At 49.7% G+C, this 18,040-nt stretch overlaps 1 protein-coding gene across 2 annotated transcripts in view; it reads right to left on the reverse strand.

Moving 5' to 3' along the window:
• LIMK2 (LIM domain kinase 2) overlaps positions 1-15,489 on the reverse strand; it is a gene marked incomplete at its 5' end in the record, with an annotated part of 30,453 nt that extends 14,964 nt beyond the window's left edge. Inside the window, 3 exons of one of the 2 annotated variants that reach the window (XM_084271965.1) lie at positions 328-463; positions 13,084-13,183; positions 15,472-15,489. In XM_084271965.1, the coding sequence (XP_084128091.1) occupies positions 328-463; positions 13,084-13,183; positions 15,472-15,487 (252 nt within the window). Of the gene's footprint in view, positions 1-327; positions 464-4,521; positions 4,575-13,083; positions 13,184-15,471 lie in introns of those variants that run through there. The other variant, XM_084271966.1, reaches the window with a different exon arrangement.
• Between the last annotated feature and the right edge of the window lie 2,551 nt (positions 15,490-18,040).

Below are 18,040 nucleotides of genomic sequence, written 5' to 3' on the forward strand. Positions count from 1 at the left end.
GTCACCCCATGGAGGCACAGAGGCACCGTGCTACAGAAACTGAAGAGATACTCCCTTCATCACCTATTTCTCACGCCTGCGAATTTGAGCATTTTACTTTGTTCATTTGCATCCTTTAAGAGCTACCCCAGTTCAAAACTGATCTCTGTCTAGAAGGTGCACACACAAGCATCATTTCTAATCTCTGATTAGAGATCAGAGTAGCAAAGAAACTATCACCTTCAGTTTATTTGGTTATCTGAACAGCTAGGGCAACTCCCAGCCAAGAGCAAGGAGCTGGAGACAGGCCTGTCCTGCCTCCAGGCAGGAGCCCTTCAGAGTCCTTACCATCACGGGTCCAGTCATCAGCAGAGAGCAGCCATGGCAGGATTCCCCAAACTTCCCCCAGTAGTCCTTGTGGCAGTACAGCTTCCCATCTCTCTCATAGTACCAGTTCGTGAGGGGGTCCTGACATTCAGAGCACCTTGAAGGAAACAAAGGAACAAGGTTCCAGTTGTCAACAAGTGAGAATCAATGGAAAAGCTCCTCTCCTGCATGGAGAGGACACTGAGCAGCAGCTCACCACCAGGTCTTCCAGCCACAGTAGTACTAAGCCCCTCCATTTCCTAATGCTAATTTTCAGCTGAAAAGCAACCAATACAAAGGAAAAGAGAGCTTAAAACAAGAAAAGTTTAAAAGGACAGCAGTTACACCATCAAAGATTATTCCATTAGCCTTCAGCAGCTCGTTCTCAGACTTGAAAACTAATGTGGTATTGGCCATTGCTGAGTGCAGAATCCAAGGCAGGTTATTCACTGATATAACAGGCTCAAAGAAACACCTCCAGGATCAATGCTTCATCCATATGATACTTTCCCAAAGGTGGAAGAGTTTCTTCCACCCCAAGAGCTGCCTCAGGCACTATGCTGGAGGGTAACCTGCTGCCCCAGGGTGGGGGTTTAGGTGGGCAGGTGCCCTCCAGGACAGTAGTCCCCCCTGCAGCACCAGCCGCACTCACGTCAGCTACATGCAGCGTGCTCTGTACATGCTCCCAGGTCTCAGATGGGAGCTGCTGTTGACTTCGCCTTTCACAAGCTTCCTGAAAGCTTTTTTGTGCCAAAGACATTCCTTCTAAACTCCACCAGCTCGTAATGAGCACGATGATATGAAGCTGGTCGTGCTCCAACACGGAGAGAGTTATTTGCTCCGTCGCAGGAGCCTGCAAAGCAACAGGGTGAAGCTGCTTGTAAGCAGCCTATGGTTTTCGGGGAAAACACACCTCATGAGGTATTTAGTGCCGTACCCTACCCTGAGGAAAGTTGTTCCTTCACATGTATTTGGCTTTTATAGTGTTTGTTCTCCCAGCTGAGCTCCAAATCCTGCCTCCCCCAACCTCAGTGACGGGAAAGAGCCCCAGCACGTGCAACAGGCCCTGCCAATTCTGTCTGAGGCAGGGGGATCAGTGACTTAGTGCTGCCATCCATGGCACATACATCACTACAGCCTCAGCCCTGGGGTGCTGTCATGGTTACACCCTGCTCACGGTATGCAGGAGACCTAGAGGGCATTGCAATGTGCTTGGCCTCCAACCACTAGCCTTTGGCTTTCATTTGCAGTAAATACCCCACCTCGAATGATCTAGGAGGTGAGTGGGAGGGAGAAAAGAGCAAGTGGAGACTAACAGCAAGATTTCTATCACCTTGTGGCAGGAACTTCTGGCTCAGCATGGGCAAATCGGATCCCTCAGACTTACCAGACTTCTGCGTGCATGCCTGTACCAGCGCACTCTCCAAGAGTGATTACATCTGCAAAGAGGGAGCTGTGACCAGACCTGCACCTGGGATGCACTCAGCAATACTGGAGACTGCTCCACCAGGACTTCAAGCTCTGCCTCTCCATTGAGTTCTCTCCAAGCAGGTGGGTTATTTACTTGTTTTTAAGCACAGTGCCTTTCCCTTCCTCACCCCTCTTCAATTTCACCTTCAACCACTCCTTTTTCTCCCTGAGAAAATCTAAAATTTCTGCAAAAGCAACACAACTGCAGTTCTGGTTAGAAGGATCAGGTACACTTGTCTTCCCTTTACCCTTCCCCTACTTCTTCATAGTTTGATTCCAACCTTACAGCACTTGAAGTAGTTTGCTTGCATCCGGAAATAAGTGCTGGTATCTAATTTGGAACACACCCATAGCAAAATGAAGGTGAGGGGGTGGAGCCAGCAAGCAGTCAGGCCTTTGCTATGCAATTAAACAAATCTGGGCAGGACAAGTTTGCAGCCTTAGGCTCAGAACCCCACCCGGGGACAATGAGGCAACAGGAACAAAGCAACCAGCCCCAGAGACGCTAGATGCTGGTAATGGGTCCAAGTGGACGTGGCTATAGCTCATATGGCCAAGCAGCACCTTCTGTTATCTACCTGCGTTCTGTAAGGCAGAAAAGCCTTTAGGTTTGTGGAGTGACAGACCAAAGGTAGAGCTTTAAGGCCATTTCAACTGTCTCGGTGCCTCTGTCCAAATGATAGAGGCATCACATCCTTGTTCACATGACTTTTGTTGAAGAGCTATGTGGAAATTTTATCAGAGTTACCACTCCTCCCAACCCCTCCTCAGCAGAGCATGGGGCATTGTGGTGCTGCCACTGCCAGGGCTCCCATCAGCTGAGATAGGAATACAATTGCTTCTAGAGGTATTGAGCAAACTAATCTTTGCCAGTCACCACAACCAAAAGAAAGGAAGATTTCTTGCTCCTCTGTCCTTCGCAGATTAGAAACCGCTAATCTTCTCTGAGATTATTTGCTATTCTTATTACAGAGTAACAAAGCACAGCAATCAAGTTTCTTAGAGGGCTGGTAACAGCCGTGCTTGCCGTGCTTCCCCTTGCTGCCCAGCCACCATTTTCAGAGCTGCAGAGCCCTGCTCTGATGAAGCACCCCACACATCACGAATCTTCACTGCTCAGCCCTGGTTATAAAGAACAAGTTAGCATCCCTCCCATAGCTGTCCTTCAGGAAGCCTGGGCAGCACCTGGGTGCAGCGTTCAGCCCTGATGCTCTGGAGTACAGTCCGGAAATCGCTGATTGATGGCTGTTCTTTTTGTGGGGGGGATGGCAGAAGGATCAGGTCACAACAGGTAACCAGCCTGGTTTTCATCGAGATGGAGATTCAATTGATGCAGCATCTCTTTTACATCTCAATGAAAGCCAATACCCTCGTGGAAGCAAAGCCTTCCCTTGCACTGAGGAGACAGATCCCTTTGAGAAGGGCTCATTAACAACAGCCACCCCCCACACGCTGTCAGGATAGATCAGTTAACGCTAGGCAGGCTCAGAAGAGCTGGGGTTCCAATTCTGCAGGCAGAGCTGGGGAGATGACAGTCAGGCAGGCAGAAAGCTGCACAAGAAAACACAACCCCAGTCTGCGGGTAACCCAGAGGCTCCTCACCAGGACAGCACAGAAGCCTGTGCACTGGCTACCTAACAGACTAGGCAGGGAAGGACACATGCTAGAAAACAGACTAAGCACTAGCAGACAGCATGTTTAAGCTCTGACTGTGCAAAACCATCTCCACACATTTAGGAGAAGGTGTGCCTACGGCTTAGCATGATGCCCTGCATGTGTTACAGATAACACTGATCACTTTCCCTCTTCTGAAGGGGGACGCTGTCTCAGAAAGCTGCCTAGGGAAGCTCGGCCAAAGCACAGCAGTGTTTATTCCTTTCCTAGACTGCTTTAACAACAGGCTCCTTACTCCCAAACCAGTACACCGGTGGGTTTGCAGGAACAGGATCAGTAGTGAGCACAGAGGGCTGGCAGTGAACCTGCCAGCCTTGCCTTTCCCTGCCCATTCACCCTATCAGCACCTCAGCGGCTGCGTTCAGCCCCACTAAGAGTTTTCACTCCGGAGGTGTAACGCAATCACAGCTTCATTCTGCAGCTGCCACCTTTCTCAAGCCTCATCTGTTTGACTGTACCAAGACTGGTTGTTAATACACACATACCACAGAAGAACCCCCTCTGTGTAAGGGAAGCCTGCTGCTCGTCCCTAGTTACCGGCCAAGTCCCTGCTCTATTTTCTCAAACAAGATTGCGCACTGCCTCTCTCCAGATTACATCACCTTCCTGCACTCCTAACAGCACACCTCACCTCACCCTGTGCTGTGCCCGAGCACAAGCAGCTTTGGAAGAGCCATAAACAGCAGCTTTGGTAATCTCATTCCTCTGGCTGCGGAGCAAAGCACAGGGGAGCACAGGGTGAAGTGGCACCCACAGCGCTGCTCTGAAAGGGAGCAGCTTCCCTGGGCTCTGCAGACACTGCCTCACAACATGGGTGCTGTCCCCTCGTACCAGAGAGCTGCAAGAGGCTGGGAGTGAGGATCTTCCCCATCTCCTCCTCAGGGCAAGACAGGATCCCAGTCTGAGGCCGGCTGCTCCCTGCTCACAAGCACTGGACTTCATCCTTCACGCTTCACACGCTGACTGCTTAGGGCAGCCTTGCTGGGGGAAGCAACACTTGAAGATGCACTGCTAACCCCACACCAGACTTACCGAAAGGGGTCCTTGGGAGCAAAGTAAGCTGGGGCCGACAAGTAACTTCCCATCTTCAACACTGGAGAAACCGGCTCAGCCACAAACTTGTCCAACAGCCTCTGAACAGCTCTGTTCTGCCAACATGGCAGCAGCCAGTGCTCATTTAATCTTGCGCTGATTCAGATCCTTCACCTCTCTTTGAAGCTGCCCAAGGAATGCCAGGTCGCTGGGCTGCTCATTCCTTTTCAGAGTTTTCCTGGCTCCCATGGCTATAACCATCGTCTCCTGCACCCGTTGGCACCCTCAGGAAGGACAGAATGACTGCTAACCCGGCTAGATGGACATGCTTCTGCAATAGTTCTAGCGAGCTCTGCAGCCTGCTAACTATTGTCAAGTTTTCCCTTGTCTGGTTCCACCCAAGGGTGGGAGGGGAGGAGGAGCCATTGCAGGGCAGTGTGTGGCTACAGAGCCCGAATAAGCTCCACTTCTTCCCAAGGGGTGGAGCTCTGGTCCACCGAGGGGCTGCTTAAGTGCTGAAAGAGAGCAGCCTTTACCAAAGCAAGAGCCAAGCCGGTCGCAGAGAACTGCTCCGCAGCGGTGGCACATCCTCATGGGGAAGGCAAGGACGTCGGAGCAGGAAGCCAGCTAAGCCACAGCTCCAAACACATTAACGCTTACATACCTCCCTAGATCTCTCACAGCAAGCAGGGTGATGCTGCCTTCATAGTACCCACTGCCCATCCCTCCTCTTGCAGGAGGCACCTCACAGCGTGCTTCATCCAAGGAAAAATAACTTTCTTTCCAACACGGTTTTAACAGAGATCACTGCAATCATTTAACCTAATCTTCATCTCCTGAAGGGAGGCTGAGAGGTATAAATCAGCCCAACCGAGTACTCTCTGCTGCTTCCAGCACATGGAGTTATATCATTTTGCTTGCTCTGAAGCCAAGCGTGATCTCTAGTGGCCTCATCAGCTAAAGCTCTTTGCAAGACACTCAGAAATGCAACAAACATATGCTGCTGCACCAAGCCCTCCCCTTTCTGTACAGTCAGCAGAGCCCAGCGTGCCTGAACACAGCCAGAGGCTCACGCTGTGTTCCAGAGGCAGCACACTCCAATGTGCTTTTGCTGGAGATGCTGGTCTCAGCTGGCATAATCTCCAAGGGACGCTCGGGGCTGGGACGAGGCCGTCTTGGCCACGGATTTGACAGCTGCTGCTCACTGCTGAAGCCAGCAAAACGCCAGGCAAGCCTTTTGGGTTGTTGCTTCTTCCTTTTCATTTTCAAATTTTAATAAGAAGCTACCTTTCTGACAAGAATAAATCCTCATTTTCACCCATGCAGTGCAGTTTCTGGGCCTTGGCTGTGAAAATGCAGCGAAGCCTGGCGCTGCAGAGCCTGATGTGGTCGTCAGCTCCAGTATGGGTCTAATTCCTTCTGACATTTCACACAGCTCCGCTGGAAGCAGCAACACGGTGAGTCTGTGTCTAGGAATGCACTCTGGTCTCCCACATTCTCTATATGTTGCGTCTGAAAAGGGGCCAGGGCTCACAATCCAATGGTTCCCTGGCTATCGGCACCACCTCCCCCCGCCCCACACACACACACATACCTCTGGTGCATCGCAGAGCCCTTCCCCTCCACAGTATCACCTACAGACAAAAGCTTTTCCCCACAATTCTGCTGCCATGGGCCGAACCCCCTCCGAGGGGGATTCCACGTGACCTCATAAATCCCAACTCTTCAGACAAAACCTTTGAAGATTCGATCCACAGATGCGATAAGCAGCCAGCTCGTCTGTGAATGAAGCCAGCAGATAAAGCCTAACTTCAAAGTAATAAAAACCACCCAGACAGCTAAGCAACTGGGAAGGGATTTTGTTTGAGACTTCCTTAAAGCCAGAGGACACATAGTCAAATGTGTATTTAAACAGGAAACATCTTATCAAAATGATTTTACTTCTGCAGCAAGCAGCAGCCAGCAAGTTTCTTTTTCCTACACAATTCTCCTGCTACTTCTTGCTTTTTATTTGGATTTTTATGACCTGAGCATACAACAGTTCTGATAAAATGGAAAAGGTGTTAATGTGTTCATACATCGTAGAGCTGAATTCCTGCCAGAATGACTGTACCTCAAAAATGCTGATGAACAGGGGTGTGGGGGGACCTGTTCTAGGCAACTGCACTGATACCATCTCTGAGAGCCAAAAGGCACTGAAGCACATTTCTTTTTCATGAACTGCAGGGAGGTATCAGCATCTTCACTCCTGCAAATGCTAACAGCATCTCCACTGCAAACACCAGGCCATCACAGGGGGTTGCTTTCTAGGGTTTAGAATTGTACAGAAGTATTTCCCAGAAAGAAGCCAGAAAAATATCACCAGCAAAGAAAGAGGAACAAATGAAAAACCTCAACAGTGACTTCAGGTGAAACTTACTGCAAACTGACTTGCAGCATTACAGTTTTATTCCCACAGAAATGCATCACAGCCACTTTGATTTTCAGGTGATTAATATCTTAAACCAGCTAGGATTAGGCTGCACATCTAGACACCCTCTTTACCACACAGTTCATGCCATCTGATAGCACACTTACAGACAGATGTATTGCTCAACACATCTGCCAGCCTAAGATACACAAAACTACCCCGGGCACAGACAGGCACTTGGGTAGGTGTGGGACCAGTTTGAGCTGGGGAAGAGGCATCTGCTTGATGCCCGAAGAGTCTGCAGCAAGCCCTTGCTTCAGCATGGGCGCAGTCTGGAGGCATTCCAAACACTTGAGCACAATCCCAACACCTCATTGTATTTCCAAGGCACTTACACATAACACGTGCTTTGCTGCTGTTGAAAGACAAGAGTCAGCTCCTGAAACTTACACCACTGCACTATGCACGGACCTCCCAGTGAAAGATCTTGCACGCAGCTCCTGAGGAGACTAAAGCAGACAGCAGTGAAGCCCATCTCCATTACAGCACCTTGCTTCTCAGCTGCAGCAGAACTTCAGACCAACACAGTGATGCCTTCTTGGGACCTAACATCACTCAGCACAACGTTCAGATGGAGATAGAATTTTTATGTCCACCATCCTTGCCCAAGGGCTACAGACCCCTTGGATACACTTAAGCTGAGAGGCAGAGAAATTCAACCTATTGAAACTTCATGGATTACAGATGGTTTTGGAAGTGATGACTTCTGACCTGTAAATGCAGTGCTGATGGCAGTAAGACTGGCACTTACACCACTGCATATCTTCACCGGCTTCCTAACTTGCTGCTTTTGTCTGTGCAGACCACTAAACTCCTCAGGGAAGGATCCCATCTCACCTAACACATACTGGGTGTGGGAGCAATTCCAATTAGCTTGACATAATAATGCTCAGATAACAATGCCCTAAAGGACAAGCTGCATGCAAGTCAAGTAATAAAAAGTTGGGACTGGAATGCCCAACTTCTACTTAAATATCAAAGGTCATCATTGGTGTCCTGTAGCTGAAAGATTCCCGAGGAATGCAGCCCCTGCCACCTGCCAAGGGCTTCATTGTTCCTTTGGATGTTAAAACTCCTGAAGTCATGGGGATCTGCCTACAAACAGGCACTTTGCAACTGTTTCTCCCTACATCTGATAGGGGCTGACACCATCAAAGGGACATTCCCAGGAGTCCCCAGGATTAGTGGGGAAGAGCTCTCACCTCTGAGGCCCCATCATTAGTTTTCTGTAACTGCCAGAAACCGGAGAAGACTGGGCAGAAGGGGAGATCCTTGTCTTCCTGCTTCGGCTGTAACTCCACTGCCTCCTCCAACTACAGATCCTTTCCCTGCTCTCGCCTTCAGCTGCTGCATGTACAAACTTGGCTGTGTTCACAGCCAACAAGCTAAAAGAAGATTCAAGCTATCAAGCATCCCCACATTTCAAAGCCATTTTAACGCACGCCTTCACTTACATTTCTAATTGTCAATATTCATACATCTGAGTTTTGTATCCTGGCTCTGTAGATCCATTTGTCCCCTTGTCTGCGGGGAGGAAGCAGCTTGTGGAAAATGAAGGTCTGTGCCAAACAATCTGAATCAACAGAAACAATACAAAGTCTAGAAAATACATTCTGTGGGCTAAAGCTAGCTCCAGGGCTTCTCCAGCCTAGCAGAGACCGATGGGTGGCACTACAGCTGCTTTCAAACCAGAAAAGGTTGTGGATAACAGAAGGGGAAGACAGTTTGCTCCCCATGCCCACCCTGAAGGCGACTAGAAATTGATTTAAAGTGCCTAGAAATTGTTTAAAAAATGCAACAAGAGGGATTTCCAGAGGTAGTAGGCAGAAGGATAATGAAGTGCCAGCAGGCAGAGTCTGGGAGATCAAAAACCCACAGTGATAGGAGGCTGTCCGGTGAGCACTTTCTCCATCATTCCCAAGCCGTGTAAACAACTTGCTTCAAACCTAAGTTGAAGTTCAGTAGGTACCCTGAGAGCCACAGAAAAGAGATTTGGAAAACACCCTCGGAAGTCGTCTAGTTTACCCAGCAACCCCTAAACCAGCTTTGGCACACACATCCTTAAGGCACGTTTGCCTGGCTTGCCTTCCACTGCCCCCAAACGTCAGAAGAATCACGGTGACTCACCAAGTTTTGCTGAGCAAAAAGCGTTTCTAGAGCGCAAAACACACCATTCAGTACAGAAAAATCACACCTTTGTAGGAAAACCCAATCACTAGAGCGGGCTAATTAATAGTGGCCCTCTTTCCATGCAGTAGCCTGGAACTGAGGGCATCCCCTGGATGCATGGATAGCTGCTCTGGCTCTGTTTTCCAGCCATGGACAATTGCCACGCTGCAGAGCGCGCAACAGGCGGGCGACGAGGGATTCTGGGAAGAATCTGCTTTTAACCTTGTTCCACTACTGAGAAACAGCCAGGAGGAGAATTTGTTTCAAATGCGCTGCAGAATACCAGTAGGAGACAGAGCCAGGAGTTCTTCTGCCAAAACTGTTCCATTTTTTCAAAGCATTCATCTGGGGAGAACAGCCCTGGTGGTTACAACACCCCTTGTGTTGTAGTTTCCAGCTCCAGGAAAGGTTAACAGAAGCTGAAACGGAGCAACGCATTCAAAGAGAGTGCAGGCACCTGACCCTGAAACAAGCTTTCAGGCAAACTGATTTAACTCTAGGTAATAAGGCATTTTTTATTGCTATTTCAGCAAATATATTTTATTACTTTTGATTTATTTTTTTTAACAAGTGTGAACAGTTCATTGAAGATTTTTGAGATGGTATTTCATTTTAGCCAGCATCTCTTACTGGAAAGTCAACTTACTGCTTACAATCACTTAGATATTATAACAACATAATCCCTGATCAGTATAAAAAGACTTCATATATTTAGCCAGATATCAAAAGCTTACACATTTTAGTCATACAGTTGTTTATATTACTAAGTTAGCAGGAACCTATTTTGTAATATAATTTTTAAAACATTATACAGAAAGCCATAAGAATCTTTCCTGAGGTCAAGCTGCATTGCTTTTACATAAATATCTGGTGTATTAGGCAAAAAGGAAACATTTATCCAAACTGAATTAATCATTTCTGGTCACTATTACCTCCAGTGCTTTAGACCTACTAAAGAAAGATTTGGGATTCATACAAAGTTTCCCTGCTCTTCCAGAAGGAGGAAAATGAACTTTTCCGCTCTTCACATCCCTGGTGATTTTTCAGCTTTTAATTAACTGGGTTTGGTATAAACCAAGTAGTATATTTTTAAATCTGTAACTGTAAAATCATCAGTAATCCATCACCATCAGTAACTTGTGTTAAGCAAGATATGCTGTGGTGGATTTGGCTTTTGATTACACGATTTCTGCAGAAGCTCATGTTGCTTGGCCACTTAAATTACATTTATTTTACAGTCCATGGCAACATGCATCCTCTTTTATTTCATGGTTAGGAAGGAACTGAACCTCAGCTGTCTTCCTTCCTAATGGGTTCTTAAGCACCCTACTGCAGTAGGAACTCCTACCACCATTTCCAATAATTTTCTTCATATGGAATCAAAAGCATTTTCCACTTGGATGGTTTCAACAGGCTTTTCAATTAATCCAAACTGTATTTTTAACAAATACTGTGTCCTTCAGATTAAGTCATGCAGCTATACCTGGTTTTTCCTTTTCTCACCCTACTCCAAACATTCAATATCCCTACAGAGAGAGGGAACTGCCTTTAATTTTCTCTCTGGGAAAATAAACAACAAACACAAGACAAAACACCAATAAAGGACATCAAAACACCAGGCATCCATACTTTATTCAAAGGTATAATTCAAGGCAGTATCTTCTATTTTGTAATATGGAAAAAAGTTGGACTGAAAGCAATAGGAACAGCATGTTCTAGGTCAAAAAAGCTCTTCCAATAATCCCCTGTGGTAAAAGTGATCCAGACCTAGGAAAAAAATACCTTGCCACTTCTCATTCCCTTTCTTGGCTAGTGTTTGAAGGTCTAAGCTCCAAAGCCAGTGGAACTGTTTCAGTGAAAATCAACGACCTATCTCAACAGAATTCAGAGGCACAGAAGTATGTTCAGGGTTAATTCACAACAGACATTGTGACAGAAACATCTAAGAAGCTTCCTCGGCCAGATCCAACCCGTCGGATTCGAGCCTAAGGACCAGCTGGCCAAAGAACAGTTTAAAATATCCAAGATATACGAATGGGGATTTGCTTTTCCCTCCAGCCACAGCAGAGAAAATACCGGTCTGGGGACAAAGCTCCTGTACATGCAGCTTGAGGAAGGAGGGAAGTGACAAAAAAACTTAAATCCTCAGAGACATGCATGTACGTCAGCTGCTGCCAGTGCCAAGCATGATCAGCAGCCTAGCCTGACCAAGAATAAACAGAGCTAACGAGCCTGGAGCAGTGCCAATCAGCATTAGAGAAATTATGTGCCAGGCCAGGGAGTCAGCTAATCCACAGGAAGACTGTAAAAAACACTCCCCAAGAGCTGCCGGAACTCACAGCTACCAGCTGCCAAAGGCTCCTACCCTCAGAGGCTTTTTAAAGTTTGGCTTTGGGATATGGAGCACAAGACTGCTGCTCAGCACAGCTTAGGGATAACAGGAGAAAAGGGGGAACAGTGTGCAAACTGGAAATTTGTTTTCTTGTACAGTCCTACCCTGGAACTAGGAAAAAGGGAAGGGCAGCTTCCTCCACCACAGGTTCCAATTGCTTGAGCATGGCAGCTCAGCTGGGTGCTGGAGTAGCCAAAAAGCACAGAGCCTGAGTGAAGCACATCAGGAGGCACAAAAAGCTGTGACACGTCTCAGGAGAAAAAACAGCTTCTTCCCTTGTCTAAAAAACCCACCCCAAACAACCAACCCCCAAACTTCCATTATACCCCACAAACTACCACACCAAATTCTCTGTGAAGAGTCCTAAGGGGAGGGCTTGCCTCCAGCTCCACTCTTGCCCACCTCAACACCCCCAGCAGCAAGAAGCACTGAGACATTTGCAAATCAAGACCCCCAACAGAGATCAATTCAAAGGCAAGACAGACTGACTTACTAGTGCACCCAGCTTTGGGTTTGCTACTGGCAGAATCTAGGGAAGCTCAACAACAGGATTCTAGTTCTTCAGGGAGAAAAAAAAAAGCCAGGATTAAGACAAGCTGACTCAATATAACTAAACACAGATACTCAAACCAATAGAAACCCAAAAGATTTGCAGTAATATAAAGCTTGTGATAACACTATGACCATAACACTCACTTCAAAGTTGGGGTATTTTGTTGGGTGTTTTTATCTTTAAGCCAAGACAGTAGATGCCTATCTTGGCCCAGCAAACAGCTACACTCTGCCTTCCTTTCCCCCCAGTACTCAGAACATCAGCCTCTCCAGATTCAAGCCAACACAGAAACCAGCAGAAGCTGCAGGTGTTCAACCCCTCTCAAAAACATAGGGTCCTTCAGAAACATGATTCTGGAGCACGGAAACTAGAGCAAGTGTTCACAAAACACCACCAAAAGGCATCACTCCTACTGTCAGGAAGAAAAAGCACATCAGACCCTTTTTGTCCTTGCCAATAGTAACATTATAGGACAGATTTCCTAAATTTGTACATCTGTCTTGTCTGAAAAGGAGAGAAAGCAAAAGGCAAGACCTCCCTCCCCCAAGGCCACAGTTTTCCCCAACACCCTTGCACCTACCACATATGGAAAAAGCGACAGGTTACCCAGATCGCCTGGGCACTACTTTGGAATGCAGCTGAAGACAAACAGGCAGCCCACAGCTTCTGCCCCCACCCGTAAACCAGAGCTTCCACTTGTACTTTATCTGTACTCCTGTGTGTGTTTGCGTCAGCATGGCAGCACTTTGCCAGGCAGTGACAGACTGCTACTGGGACTGCAACTCCATCCCAGAGTGGCACCGCGGGCACTGAGGTAGGGCTGCAAACAACAGCACGCAACGGCGCCGCAAGGGGCCCGGAAAAGGTCAGGCATGGGGCTGACAGCAAGGACTCCCTGTTGATATTGGTAATTACCCACCAGGTACCAAGTCAGCAGAACAACACGAGGGGAGTTTAAAGGGCTAAAGTTTTACCTACCGGAAACAGGACACATGCCAAGCTTCATTCACGGTCTTGTAGAGGCGCTGACCAGCAGCAATGCTGTCCCCGCATCCTAGACATCTCCAGACTTCTTCACCTGCATGCAAACAGCAACTGCTTTACATCACAGAAAACAAGGACTGCCACATCCCTGGGAAAGAACAGCTTTGATTTACAGAAGTGCCAGGAAAGCCTCCACACGGGGGGAGCCAAGCCAGTACCAGGCAGTCTGTAAGCCCAGAGAGCGGAGCTCCCAGTTTGAACTCTGACACCTTATTTATTTATTTTTTCCCCCAGACAGAACATCACCATCTGCTCCTTCCCGTTCTGCAGAAGGAAGCAAGAGGGCTCTTCCCAGAACACAGCTCGGTTACAGCTGCACTGGCCCTCAGAACAGAGCTTGCTGCAGTCAGGCCGATTGGTCCAGCGGAACACTTCCCGCAGAGACCCACGCCGGCCCAGGAAGCCACTGACTCAGCAGCACACAACATTCGCACTCATTTGTATAATTAACTGGATTTCCCAGAACTGAAAGAAAGGAAAGGCAAGCTTTATTCAGTAGAGAACAACTTGACTACCAGGAAGGAATTGCACACTTGAATGAATATTCCTGTAGGAACCGTACAGCCAGCCACAGACTCCTGTGAGGCGTAGGAAGAGGGGTGATGCTGCTGGCCTGTTGCCCTTTCAGAAAATACTTAGAGTATTCTCTGCCAGAGCTGCCACAAAGCCCTGATCGAACTAGCTGGCCAGAAGCATGCAAGGTAGGAAAAACAGCTTGAAAATTTGTGCACAAAGAGCATCTGGCACACTGCGCTATCCAAAATCCAGGCAGCTGTGCAGGCATATTAAAGCAAGAGTTGAGGATCTGACAAGCACAGGATGGGGCAAAGAACACATCACACAGCTCATCTCAAACCTGTTTCTTCCAGCTACTCAGCATTTACTTGCAGTGAGGTTGCATAAGGAAAGAAAGGCGCTTTGAGAAGGAAACCCACTAACCACAGACTTCCATTTTCCAAAGAACGTTAAAACTTGGTAGTTGCTCAGGCAAGATGATACCAAGGTCGAGTTCCTTGAAGTTACATAAACCAGAGGTCATTGGACTTCCACACCCTTTTACCCTACAGCGTAGGTCAGTGACAACCTCCCAGAACATCCAAGGTGAAGATCTCCTTGCACGTACCGCACAAAAGCTGTTTCAGAGGAAAAACTCGTTGCTCAACCACAAGCAAGTGCCACCTCACCCACAGGCCAGCTGTCCCCACAAACATCCCCATGCAGACCGCACTGCTGGGCAGGACATGTGGTGCGAGTTGCTTCTTCAGGTCCCAACTCAGCACCTGTTGTGCTCCTGCTACCTGGAGCGCAGAGAACTGCACCTGACCTCAGATACACACACCGGAGTGAGGGTCAGGAGAAACCAGGAAAAAAACCCAGCATGACTCTTGTGCTTCTGTCACACGTGTGGCTTGTTAAGGCTTGGAAATACAAGGAAAAGCCACGCACACCCGTGCCACAGCACACCGGTGGCTGGTGCTCTCCTCACCAAGCAGCGCTCAAGAAGCCCGGGACCCCCTGGGAAGGCTGAAACACGGCATCCTGAGGGGTCTGTCTCTGCGCTTCATGCCACAGGCCCACCAAGCAAACACGAATACAGCTGACAGATCCCTATGCAGGAGCCACCTTCCCTCCAGCTTCTGCCCGGCGGTACCCAGAGGGGCTGAGCGGCTCGCAGGCAGAAACGAACCGAAATCGCTGGAGTATCCAGACGTGACGGAAATGAAAAAAGCAGAGCAGGAAACAGCGCGGAGGAAAAGCCACCGGACACCCGCAGCGCAGCGGGGCCGCCGAGTCCCCGGCCGGCCGGAACGCGGCAGCTCCCCCAGCAGCAGCAGCAGCCCCGGCGGGCATCGTCCGGCCCCGCGGCCGGGACGGCGACTTTGCCCCGGCGGGGAAGGCGGGACCTCGCACGGAGCGGGACGACACCGGGGGCGAGCGAGAGCGACAGGCGGCTGCGCTAACGGGTCCTGCAGCCGGCCGCCCGCGGGGCACGGAGGCGCGGCGCCGCCTTCGGGAGCCACCCCCGTCCCCACACCTTCCCGCGGCGCTCGCCAAGCCCGAGCCCGGGCGGGACCCCCCCGCCCCGAGCGGCGCACGGGCCCGGACACCGGCGGAGGCTCCCGGACCGCTCCCCGCACGGAGACGCGGGGCCGGGAGCCGGCGGCCCGGCAGGAGAGGCCGCCCCGCGCCCTCGCACCTGCTGCCCCGCGCCCCCGCCGACAGATACGCGCCCGCGTAACGGCCGCCGGGCCGGAGGGGAGCTGCGGCCTCGCGTAGGGGCTGCCGCTGCCGCGGAGGGCGGCGCCGGCCCCGCAGCCTCACCTGGCGGCCCGTCCATCCCGCGCCGGCCTCGCCACCGCCCCGGGGCTCGCCTGACGTCAGCCTCTACGGAACGCGGGTAGGTCACTCCACACCTGGCCTGGGAGCGCGCACGAGCGCGCCGCGCCGCGCCGCACCGCCCCCCGCCCCGAGCCGCTCTCTCAGCGCCGCGCCCCACCCTGCGGGCAGCTGGTCGCCCCGCCCTTTTCCTCGCCGCAGGCCAATCGCCACTCCGCCCCCCTCACGGCCGCAGGCGAATCCCCGCGCGAGTCGGCCGCAGCCGTCCCGCCCCTTCCGCGGCGAGGACCAATGAGAGCGTGGCCGCGCCTCCAGTCCCTCCCACCACGTGCTGTGGCGGGCGGCGGACGCGGCAGCTCCTGTCGCTGGGCCTCCGCCGGGCCCGGCCGCCGCTGGCGGGCACCCCGCGACCGCTGTCGCTCAAGGAACGGCGCCGTTGCTTCCTTCCCGCCCCCCCATCGCTTGGTGAGGGAGGCGAGCCCCCCTACCCACCGCTGCCTGAGGCACAGAGCAGCAGCGGCCTCCTCCGCACCTCATCCTCGAGGTAAGGGCTGGGCCAGCGCCTCGCCTGGGGCCGCACCCCTGGCCTGGGCCGGCGCCCCTGGCCGGGGCCCGCCCGCAGCGCACAAAGGAACGGCGGCGCACTCCAGTCAATGTAAAACCATTTTTTTAATTCTAAATCACTTTCACAACAGTGAAAATTAGTGAACAGTAATGGTAACGCACTGACCAAGCCGTTACGGGCTGTGTGCAGTCCGAGTAGGAGGGGGGTACGATACAAAAGCACACGGAGGAGGAGAAGGGGGAACAGAAGCGTTAACACTTTCAGACTATTTCATTGCCGGAAAATAAGGACTCTCAGTCATGTTTCCACAGCCACCTCCCTCTAAGTCCATCATGTCTCTCATCCATTGATGGGGAAAAAAACAACCCCAAGCCATTGAACTGCTGTATTTTAGAAGTTCAGTGTTAGTTAAATGCGTTTCAATACCTCTTGAATCTATTACAGTCACTTTTTTTGACCTCTTTGTTGGAAGAAGGCTTTAAAGGGATACCTTACTCCTTCCTGCATAACCTCGGCTCTTAGCACCGCTTTTCTCAATGCCGTAGGAAGAAAACCAACCCTTTTACCGTCACGTACACTTTCCCATTTCATCAGCAGGTGGTGCTGCCTGCTCATGAAAGGGAGCCAAAACCACACCGTTGTACTACAGCCAGTTGCTTCTAAGAATGCCATAAAAAAGCCTTTCTCCTAGAAAGGTCCTAGTTACCAAGTTACGCACTTGAGAAGAACCATATGCAGCAGTTAAGCTTCTCAAAAGTGCCACACAACGAAAGCTGAAGCACCACTTCAACTATTTATAGTTGAGCAATAAATTGTCAGATTATCATCGAGTCTGGTATAAGTTTGACTAGATGTGGCAAAACACTGCAGAAGCTTTGCAACATTCTACTTGCCAGATGGAATTTGGGAGGTAGGCAAGTTAAATTTCAGTCATCCTCTGTCTTGATACTAAAAGTGAACAGTTTATAATTAAATAAGCTTCTACAACAATTAAGGTGCCCTGCCCAGGAACTTCATCCATACACTAGAAAAGCCCTAGCTATTGAAACAAAGTGTCTATGAGTTGATTTGTTTTGTCAGTTGTTTATTGCCAGGGAAGTCACAATATTCGTCTTGCAGGAAATCATTATGACTATCAGTGATCTGAATCAAAATAATCTAAAAACAGAGAAAAAAATGGAATGACCTAGTCAAAGAACTATGAAAACTGTTCATCTTGCTAGGGAATTTCTCATTATCTCCTTTCTGAGGGAATCCACACTAACACATCAGGAGTACTCTTTAAAGCTGTATACCCAACAGGATTCCAAAACGGCTACAGAGTGCTCACCTTCTGAATTGTTTTCCTCTCAGCACATAAACGGTTGTAGTCTCCTCCAGCACTTCAAATTAAGATCTTTGGTAGATAGTGCAGATTCTTGCACTATAGCCATTCTGCCGTGGCATGGAGTAGCTGTATGCAACTGTAGAGAGAAGCTCTTCCAAGTGTTCCCTACTGTGGCATGTGCTAACAAAGGCAGGATCCTTTTTTTCCTCCTGTATAACTTTACAGCATGACAAGTTTAACCTCAAAACTCAGGTAAAGATGCCTTTTGTTCCTCTCCCCAAACAAGCTGATCTCAGATCTGTAATAGGATTTTATTTGGAGTACATGACCTTGCGTAGAAAGTCCCAAAGCCTTGAGAAGAATAAATGTAGCTACAGTGAGAAGGTTGTGAGGGGGGATTATCCATGAGTGCAGCCACAGGCTGCTGCGCAGAACCGAGGAAGACAACACTGTTTTGTCAGTGAGGGACTGGGCTGGGTGAGGCAGACAGGAGCATTGTACTGTTCAACAACCCCACCCGGCTCCACAAGAGGATCTTGCAGTGTCTGGCTCCAGAAAATTCAGGCTTAAAAAAAATTGCAGCATAAATTTGTATCCCTTCTTCTACCAGCCATCAGAACCGCTTCGGAGGAGGGGCTTCCATCACACCGGGAAACAACAGC

The sequence above is a fragment of the Gallinula chloropus genome (assembly GCF_964237585.1).
Source record: "Gallinula chloropus genome assembly, chromosome: 17".
NCBI lineage: Eukaryota > Metazoa > Chordata > Aves > Gruiformes > Rallidae > Gallinula > Gallinula chloropus.